Genomic DNA, 10,900 nt, shown 5'->3' with positions numbered 1-10,900 from the left:
TAGGGGTACTCAGGGCAAAGCGGGGGCGAGGTAGGGGGCGGTGGTTAGTTTGAGCGCGCGCGCAAGCGTGTTCGCGGCATTGGTAAGCCGGGCGCTTTTGTCGGCTTGGCTAAAGTCGGCAGGAGCGGCGGCAGCGAAAGTAGCATCCATTCCCGATGCCGGAAAGTCCGCGGTGCTCCTCCTCCTCCTCCTCTGCCCTCCTCCGACAAACCATTCTTTCCTGGCAAACTTTGATGGAGAATTTCACACCGTGCTGTAAAAATGCCTGTTATGAAAGGATTACTGGCACCTCAAAATACCTTCTTGGACACGATCGCGACTAGGTTTGACGGCACACGTAAGTCTTGCAGGGAAGCCTTATCTCCTTATCAGAGGCGGGGAGATTCTCGTGGTACAGAAAAAGAAGTATCCTGCTGCCTCTAGCCCAGGGTCCAGTTGTGGTTTGGAAAAAAGGGATCCATGAAATAGTCGGGAAATAGCTTGGATCAAACTTTACTATTTATTTGTAAAGGGTCTTTTATTATCTTCATTCTCGTTGAGCTCTTAGAAACGTTGGCTTACACAAAAGAAACTATGATCCAAGCTACGTCCCCTCCCCGTTTCTCCTAACCTCCCGTCGCCCACCTGAGCACCGGTTTTAGATACAGCGTGTTTAATCTGCATCTAAGTATGGTATATTGGGTATGGGAGAGGTACAAACGAGCACATTTGAATTGCGGATTTGATTTTTTAAAAAAATCAAAATCTCTTAAAAGATTAATTCTTAGAAACTAGATTTTATATTGGCTAGACAGCTGTTGTCGGAGATCTGAATGAAGTCCATATCCGTCCGCTTAATGAATAGGTTTATTATGGCAGTGGAGAAAGAGAGAGAGAATGGCAAACATTCAGGACCCTGGATAGTTCCAGTCCCCACACCCACAACCTATATGTAAACCTATCTTTGTCAAGCTTCTTTGTACCTTTGTTTAATATTCTAGCTGTTCTTAGAATTTTTGTTAATGAGTTACAAAGACATTTTTTCTTCCATTCTGAACACACACTGCTGCTTCAGTTCATCTCTATTCAACTGCTTCCTTTTGATAAATTGAATTCATATACAAAAGATATGCTTGTTTATGTATGTCTGAATAATTGGACACATACATAAGCTGACATGCACATCCATGCACATTTTCAATGTATACCTATTTTGTTGTTATCAACCTTAATATTTTGGGTGTAGCTATTTAAATAATAAATAACAGTGCATACATAATATTGGTAATTTCATGTTTGTTTCTGAGAACAATCATTATTAATGAGTTCCACTATTAAAAATGCTATATTTCTTAGAGGGACAGTTGGCAATGAATATTGTGTTGAAGTTACCATTCCTAATCAATAGGTGATACCGATACTGGTTCTTTTGTGAGTTTTAATATGTTAATTGCTGTCCTAAGAGACAGAAATCAGTTGTAAAAATGAATTGTATTTTCTACTAATTTTGGAACAGTAAAATTCAATTAAAACCTTAGGCTTTTATTTTGGCATAAAATAATCACTTTGTTCAATTTGTTTCAGTCTTACTCCATTTTCATCATTTTAGTTTAATTACAGACTATACCCAAGTATTTCTAACTGGAAGCTAATCCATACAGATAAAATCTTGCAGGATTTGACAAACTAGTGAAGCATTGTCTATATAGTTAATATTCATGCATTTTGTTTATCACAAAAGGGAAAATATAAATGCTACACACCAAGTTAGATTTACTTACATATGTACATTAAATTAACATATCCACATTAAGTTGTGTAGAACTATTCAAAGAAACTTGATTCTGAAGAATTGAATGCTGCATCACAGTTAATTTAAAGGACAATATATCTACAGTGCAGCTAAATATAACAAGTTACTTGACTTTGGATGGACTGCCTACTTCTGTTTCTAATGTGACTCGTAAATATTAGTATTGAGGGTGGAACATGATTCAATCAAAAACACTTTTTACATATTTCAATGGAGAAAATTTAAAGACACAAACAACTCTAAAATGAACATCAGTGTGAGATATATATTTTTAAATTCAAAAATTGGTTTCAGGATAAATTTCAGTTCTTCATTGATAATACTATTGTGATGCTGTAGATACTAAATTTAGATTATATAGTAGCAACATTGCTATAATTAATGGAATTTCTTTTAATTTAAACCTTTGGGGGGATATATTATGTTGTCATCAGTAAGACTCTAATCCAGCAATACATCTTTAATCCAATGGAGAATTAATTCTAATTCTGGGCAATGGTATAGGAAACAATTCTTGCTCATGTTGAAAAGTATGTTCGGATTGATATAGCACTATCATTAAAATATAATATTATGGGGGAATAGAAATCAATGATATAAAAATCAATTTTACCTTTTTTAACCAGCATGAATTTCTCACATCATAACTTGAGTCAAATCTCTTGAATTTAATTGAAATGGTGTAGACAGCAGCAGAGTCTAATAAGTGAAATGTAACACTCATCCATAAAAATATGGTAATTTATTAGATGAGATGAAATATCTTCTTTCCCAAAGGCCATTTGAGAGATAGGCCATACTGATGATGTCCCCCTACTACAGTTTGAAGATTTTATTGATATCTAATATTCCCAGAGGGAATGCCGTGGTATGCAGAAATTTGAAATTCATATAAAAACTTTTGTGACAGTTATGGTCTCAAATTTTCAATATGGTTTCATTTGCAATAACATGATACACATAATGCCATAATAGAATTTTATTGTACTAATTGTTCATTTTAATTATGTTGTTTAATTGTTTGCTATCCCGATCCATTTGGAGTGGTATGGCTGAAAAATGCTAAGGAACACTAGTATTAATTGTATAAATTAAAAGTAGTTTGATTCTCATGTTATGAACCCACTTCTTCATATGGATTGATGCCACATCCAACATGTGGCATCTGGTGTCACATCCAACATGTGGCATCTGTAGCAGCCAAAGAGCCATATAGTTCCTTGAAAACAGTACCTACCATCTGTTTGAGTTGAGGCTGTTTTGTTCTATCCATGTTGCAGCTTCCAGATATTGGGTCAAACCTATTTCCAGCATCTGGAAGGGCAGATGTAGATGTAAAATTAATTATATTCACCACATAAAGAAACTTCAACTTAAAATGATGAAAATAAGTTTCATAGAGATGTTTTAAAAGTATAGGTGAATCTTTCAGATCCTAGTAGTCTCTCTTTCCATATCAATATTGGCTGATGCTATTAAATTAGGAAGGAATACTGTTTCCTACTCATAATCCTCGGGCAATCTACTAGGATATCAGGGTCCACAATATTGAACATTGCTAAGAGATCTGGAGATACCCTATTATCTAGGTTCTATTTAAATTATTTATGAAAACTTAATGGTGTTCTATTTCATTTCTAGATTTCTTATCGAAAGCATCCAAGCAATCTACTTCTTCTAGAGTACTTTGTGGGCGAAATAGCCCTGTTTTCTAAAGAACTTTTCCTAAAAATACCCTGTTTCCCTGAAAATAAACCCATCATGTTTTTACATGTGTGCCTAACAAAAAAATACAATACTGATCATTTTGGGCACATTTTGCTCAATATGCCATAATCAGAACTAATATAGGTTAGTTATGGAATAAGTTTGTTTAAGGCTGAACATTTGATGTAGGCATAATTTTACTTTGTCTTCCCATAGGTGTCTGTTTAAAACAAAGATGGCCCAGTTCTGTGTGGAGTTGAAATTGATTGTCCTTGTATCTTAATGTATCCTCTAGAATCCTCTAATTAAAACTTCATTTTAGTCACTTTTCTCTTTTCTGATATGTGTGAGAATTAAACTGAAGTTCATGTTATTTGTTTTTTTTCTTGTGAAATACTAGAAATTTAGACTGGACAGAATTATTTTGAAACATTTAAAGGCCTCTTTATTTTATTTATTTATTTATTATTTATTACTTGAACTTATTAGTCGCCCCCTCTCCCCACAGGGACTCGGGGCGACGTACAAAAGTATTATATAGCGTACAGAGGAGGTAAGAATAAATAAATAAGTTACAATACCTAAAAAAGTTAAAACCCCAGTGAAATTAACCCTTAAAAACTAAAATTACCAATTAAAAATGCCCTGGGCTGGAGAGATTGTAGTATTATGCCAGGTCAGCTAGTCGAAACAGGTAGGTTTTCAGCTTCATACGGAAGGAGCGAAGGTCGGTTGTTGTCCTGATGTCTGGAGGGAGGTCATTCCAAAGGGTGGGGCCCACTACAGAGAAGGCCCTACTCCTGGGCGTCGCCCTCTGGCACTCTCTGGAGGACGGCACCCGGAGTAGTCCCTCTCTGTGTGAGCGGACGGGTCGCAGGGATGTATGGGGCAGGACACGATCCCGCAGGTAACTAGGCCCTGTGCCATGGAGCACTTTGAAAGTGGTAACCAGCACCTTGAAGCGCACCCGGTAGGCCACAGGAAGCCAGTGCAGTTCGCGCAGGATGGGTGTTATATGGGAGAACCTCGATCTCCCCATAATTACCCGCGCGGCTGCATTCTGGACCAACTGCAGTCTCCGGGTGCACCTCAAGGGGAGCCCCATGTAGAGAGCGTTACAGTAGTCCAGGCGAGACGTCACCAGCGCGTGAGTGACTGTGCGCAAGGCCTCCCGGTCCAAAAGGGGCCGCAATTGGCGCACCAGGCGAACCTGGTGGAACGCCCCCCTCGCCACGGCTGCCACGTGATCTTCCATAGACAGCCGGGCATCAAGGAGGACGCCCAAATTGCGCGCCCCTTCCACCGGGGCTAATTGATCGTCCCCGATGGCCAGCGATGGCATATGCTGGTTGAACCGGGAAGCCGGAAGCCACAGCCACTCTGTCTTGGAGGGGTTGAGCCTGAGCCTGTTGTCATCCATCCAGACCCGTACGGCTTCCAGACACCGGGACATCGCTTCAACAGCCTCGTTGGGGTGGTTTGGGGTGGAAATGTACAGCTGAGTGTCATCAGCGAACAGATGGTATCCCACCCCAAAACCACGGATGATCTCGCCCAGCGGCTTCATATATATGTTGAACAGGAGAGGCGAGAGGATCGACCCCTGTGGGACCCCACAGATAAAGGGCCTCGCGGTCGACCTCTCCTGCCAACACACATTGCGTCCGGCCAGAGAGGTAGGAGCGGAACCATCGTAATACGGTGCCCCCGACCCCCAACCCCTCCAGACGGCGCAATAGGATACCATGGTCGATGGTATCGAAGGCCGCCGAGAGGTCTAATAGGACAAGGATGGAGGAACAACCCCCATCCTTTGCCCTCCAGAGATCATCCACCAACGCGACCAAGGCTGTCTCCGTGCTGTGACCGGGTCGGAAGCCGGACTGGCGCGGGTCTAGATAATCAGCTTCCTCCAGGTGGCGCGGAAACTGCTGAGCCACCACACTCTCAACAACCTTCGCTAAGAAAGGAAGGTTGGAGACAGGACGGTAATTTGCTAGCTCCGTTGGGTCCAAAGAAGGCTTCTTGAGCAGGGGCCTCACCACCGCCTCTTTCAAGGCGGTTGGTAAAAGGCCCTCACCCAGCGAAGCGTTCACCAGCCCCAGTAGCCAGCCTCGTGAGCCCTCCCAGGAGGCCAGTACCAACCAGGAGGGACACGGGTCCAATAAACATGTGGTGGCTCGCAGTCGCCCACGCAACCTGTCCAAATCTTCGGTGACAACAGGGTCAAACTCCTCCCAGCATGGTCTCTCAAGACTAGCCTCGGACGTCCCCACTGGAGCACTGAGGTGGGTCCATCTCCTTCGGATCCGATCGATTTTATCCTGCAGGAACTCTCCAAATTCCTCTTTGACAACAGACAAGCATTAACACAATTCTGAAATTGTGCTAACTGAAAATATGCTAACTTTGACAAATCTTAATTAATTTTCTGAGTAAGCAATTTCCAGTAAGCTGAAATAAATTGCATAGGAATATTAATATCAGAAATTTTATAAGGATCTACTGCTGATAAATATTTCTTAGCATTTTCAGGTGGTTTATTTCATCCTAAAATCCTATTTTTTCTATTCTAGTATTTTAAAAATCATCTACTTTTAAGAGATGGAAGAAAAGTAATAAATGCAGCTTTTATTAAACCCACACCAGTTTACTCAGAATTAGTGCTCACTATTTTCAGTAAACATTTCTTCAATGAAATTGTAATAGAGTTTTTAAAAATAGATGTTGAAAATAACATTATTAGTACATTCATTAATAAAATGAGCAAATATGACTTTCATGTGACTTGCTTTGGCTTTCAGGAAGCCAGCAGCATGTTGTGCTTACGATCTAGACTAGGAGTAAAGACATCCAATTACTTGGCCAAATCAAGTTAGCATAGACAAACCAGCTTTAAAGAAAACATATCCTTGTAGCTTCATTCATATAGCAACACCAAGTGGCTCTTGTCATCAAGTAAGTCAAACAGAAAGAAGAACTTTCTAAGAGTTTTGAAACTCTTAAATGAGGGAATTAAAAATAATGCTTTAATTGTTTTACATTTTAAGCTTTTTTTCTAAATCTTAGATACCTCTGTTTTTATATAAAACAAGCAAAGAAACAAATCTTTGTGTAGATCCAATTTATTTAATTGCATCATAGATATCAACAATCAGAACCTTTTCAAGAATGCAGGTGGATACATTAAAAATTACAGGTCTCATTACACATTTTAATTTGAACTAGGTCAGCATATATTCTGCTATGATTATATTATAATATTATATATTATATTGTATAGCAGCCAATCAGAATTAACAGTCAATCAGAACTACAACCAATATGTAAGCAGAGGTTTCTTAGCCAACAGGGGCTCCGCTACTGCAAGTAATTGATTACCTCACACTTTTCTTTTTCACACTATAAACACATTTTCTTTTTCACACTATAAACACAAATTCTTTCGCATCATAATGGCAACAGAAGCTTCTGATCTCTTGGCATGGCAATACTTTATTCCATTTACTTCATTTTATCTCCTCTATCAAATCCTGATAACTAGTTCTTATGTAAGGGGGTCACAAACTCAGATTTTATCATGATAAAAAGGACATAAGGACAAGGTTGATTTTTTGGTAGGAGATTCAATAATTGTAGAAGCCTTGTCTGGTTATATTTCTGGCCCCTTAATTTCTCTACTTCTCAGGGAATTAATAAATGGCTTCTTTGGATACCATTGTATGTGCTGTATATTTGCTGCTTTAATATATAGGGATAATATCTTTTAATGTGGAGGATATGCAAACCATTTTTTTCTAATAATAGCCCTTCCTCTCCATTAACACTGTAGAACCATCAAACAACAGAGCTACCAGATGCGGGAGCCAATTTTTTTTTCTGAATAGGAATATATAGGGCCAGCTGATTTTTAAACTAATTTTAATATTAAACCAGTTTGGTATATGACATAAAGATTGTTGCTGAAATAGTAAAGAAAGTAAAGAACTAATCAAGCATGGGTAAGAGCTTTTATTTAGAATTAAACTGCAGTGATCAGTGCCACATGATTATTTTCCCACTCCTTTCATGTCTGTAGATGGGGACAGCAGCACTGCCAAAAATAAGCTAGACCTCTAAGGTAGGGTTGGCCCTGAAGAATTTGTCACTATGAAAATGGGAAAACACTTCAGTTTAAGCAACCAATACAGAGCAATTGGGTTTTAAGCATGTTGGGATCTGAAGACTTTCTATTTCTAATTCTGGACAAGGCTATTTTCTCATACACAGAACTGATAGATAATTTGGCTTGTGGTTCCTACTTTAAAAAATTGTGAAGTTAGCACTCATGCCTCTCTCTTGCATTACTGTAATGCATTGTACATGGGCAGTCCTGGAAGAAGAAGCTACAATTGGTTCAGAATACATAGTACACCTAGTTTAATCTGAATCCATCAGATTAGAGCTGGAAGAGACCTCCTGCTCCAGCAGGAGGCCCCATACAATTTCAGACAAGTGGCTGTCAAGTTTCTTCTTATAGACCTCCTGTGATGAAGCACTCACAAATTCTCAAGGCAAGCTGTTCCACTAGTTAATTGTTGTCACTAAAGTTTTTCCTTAATTGCTTGTCTTCTTGATTAGTTTCCATCCATTGTTTCTTGTCTTGCCTTCTGGTGCTTTAGAAATAAGCTGACCCCTTTTTTTTGAGGCAACTCTCAAATACTGGAATACTGCTATTATGTCACCCCTAGTCCTTCTTTTCTCTAGACTAGCCAAACCCAAATCTTGCAACTGTTCTTCATATGTTTTAGTTTCCAGGCCCTTAATATCTTAGTTGTTGTTCTCTGTACTTTTTACAAGGTTTCAACATTTTTTTGTAATGTGGTGACCAAAACTGGATGCAGTATTCCAGGTATGGTCTTACTAAGGTTTCATATAGTGATTCTAATATTTCATGTGATTTTAATTCTATGCCTCTGTTTCTGCAAACAAGGTTTGTATTAGCTTTTTTGGCAGCTGTTGCACACTGCTGGATCTTCCACTAATTATATAACGCATTTATTTTCTGGGATGCAATTCAAAGTGTTATTTATCATTTATACAGTTATTCATGGCATAGGGCTTCTGAGATCACCTATGTCAGTTCTGTTCTGTTCATCCCTCCCCTCCATGAAACAAAGTTATCTATGGAAACCAGAAGGTATGCCTTCCTTGTCATTGTGCCTGCCTTTTGGGATTGCATAACCCTGTGATTTAGATGTCCAACTCTTTTGGCCTTTAGTAAACCTGCAAAAATTGTATTTTCCCCTAACCAGTGGGATTTTAGGTGAGCCCATCTAGAAAATTGGTTTAGGATTTTGAATAGATGCTTTTAGTCCTTATGCTATTTTAAAATAAGTGGTTGTGAGTTTTTAGGTTACCTTGTTTTGTTTATAGATCTATAAGAGTCACATTTTGCAAGTTGAGTAGCTATACAAATTGTGCAAAAAACCCAAACATCTTGTACCCTTATTTGAAAGAACAATATAACAGGGTAAAAGATTAAAATCAATTAAAGCTGTAAAACAAAATCTGAACCATCTCAAAACATGTTTAGACTGTTTTGCCTGAGTATTTAAAGCTTGTCTTTTTTTACTTTTTTTAAAAAAAGTTTTTTTATTTTTTATTTTCAAAACAAACACAACACATCCTTCTTTACATACTGTAGAAAGTGTATCCGTTGGTTACAAAAAGGCTTACGTGCATCTCTTCCACAGTCATCAAACATAATTCATATTAACTCAAGTATTTTAACTCAGATATTTATATGTTACCATCATCATACCTCCATTTTCATTTGACTATAATTGTTTAAACGTCCTTCATCATAAAATATACCAAGATTTAATACATAACCACATACTGGCATTTCATTTACTATTTCTAAAATCCTCCAATAACACTAAATCCTTATGTCCTATTCTAGCTAAACATCCATAATATTTAATAACAAAGTTTTCTAATCCTTCTTTTCAAATCACTGTTTACAATTTACATCCCATTTCCTTATGTTGTACCCATACATATATATACGTTGTTATCATTATCCGTCCTTTATTTAACTGTATCCTGTATCATATCATTTCCCCCCCCCCCCTAATAATCAAGACTTAACTGTATCTAACTTAATTCTTTTTTAATTAACCTTTATATATATATAATCCAAAAGGGTTTCTAATCTTTCTTTCACGGGTACCATTCAATATTCATATCCAGTTATTACTTATCATAACATTACACATTGTATACATTATTATCATTATCAATTATTTATTTAACTATATCTATTGTTACTACATTTCATTAAGTTTAACTAGTTTTAAATTATACTCTTCCATCTGTCAACCTGTATCTTTCCAGTAGCAAAACAGTCTCATATCTTCTGCCATTTGTGGTGTCAGTCCTCTAATCATCTCCTTAATCAATTTTGTATGGACTCGTCTTAGCAACTCTTTGCTTATAAAATCTCTCATGTAATTTCGATGCCCTTCTTCTGTTTCCTTAATCAGCTTATCTTTGATTGTCGGTAGTGTTATCAATGATATTGCTAATAAAATTTCTCTCTTTAAATCCATAAATTCTTTTGTTTTCTCTTCTTCTATATCTTGCCTTCCGGGGTAGATTTCCCCTCCATTTAATTCCTCTTTCAGTATTCCACTCTTTCCCTTTTCAGAGACAAATCAATCCCCATAAATATCAGCAATTTTAATTTCTTTATATTAATTTTCCTCTCCCATTTTTAGGACTTTAACCACCACTTTTATCCGTTTGATTAACATCTTCAACTTCTTCATCATATTTTTCTGTTAGATGCACTAAGTCTTCCAACTTCTCTATCCTCTCATGGGTATCTGATAATTTCTGTATTTCTGAGAATATCTTTTGCAGACTTAAAACTTCTTTCTGCTGTTGAAATTGTGCCATTATCTCCAGCTAACAAACACTGCTGCTCTAGTTTAGAAGGTTTTAACAGGATTAAGCATAGATTCACAATAACATTTCACCTTTCTCTGGTTAAAAATACACTTCAAATGAACATGTATGCTTTTCTTCTTATCACTCTCTATAAACAAGCTGTGAGACCTTGAAGTGCCAAGCCAAGATAATCAGTGAAAAAAAATAAAAGTGTTTCGTTTCCAATACACAAACCTCCAGCTTTTGAGTAGCAGTGTTATTGTTGCAATGTTGCAATTTTCTTTATTTCTTTTTGTATCTTTTTTGTATTTCAAGTTTTAAAAAAGTCCGATTCTTAAATGAGTTAGAAAAACATCCACAGTAATGAAAAAGGAGAATTTTAGTCCATAGATTACAAAGAATAGTGAAAGAAAAGAAATAGAACAAGGAAACTTAACCCATTCGTTTTATAAGGCTTGTATAAATTCC

General features: G+C 37.4%; 1 protein-coding gene across 1 annotated transcript in view; it reads left to right on the top strand.

Moving 5' to 3' along the window:
• Nucleotides 1-261: 261 nt before the first annotated feature.
• Nucleotides 262-10,900, top strand: part of KCNH8 (potassium voltage-gated channel subfamily H member 8) — a gene marked incomplete at its 5' end in the record, with an annotated part of 204,572 nt that continues 193,933 nt past the window's right edge. Inside the window, one exon of the mRNA XM_081971642.1 lies at nt 262-337. Coding sequence (XP_081827768.1) covers nt 262-337 — 76 coding nt within the window. The remainder of the gene's footprint in view (nt 338-10,900) is intronic.

The sequence above is a fragment of the Natrix helvetica genome, assembly GCF_964273705.1.
Source record: "Natrix helvetica genome assembly, chromosome: Z".
Lineage (NCBI taxonomy): Eukaryota > Metazoa > Chordata > Lepidosauria > Squamata > Natricidae > Natrix > Natrix helvetica.
Note: the sequence above shows the minus strand (reverse complement) of the source record. Positions and strands in the feature narration are given on the sequence as shown.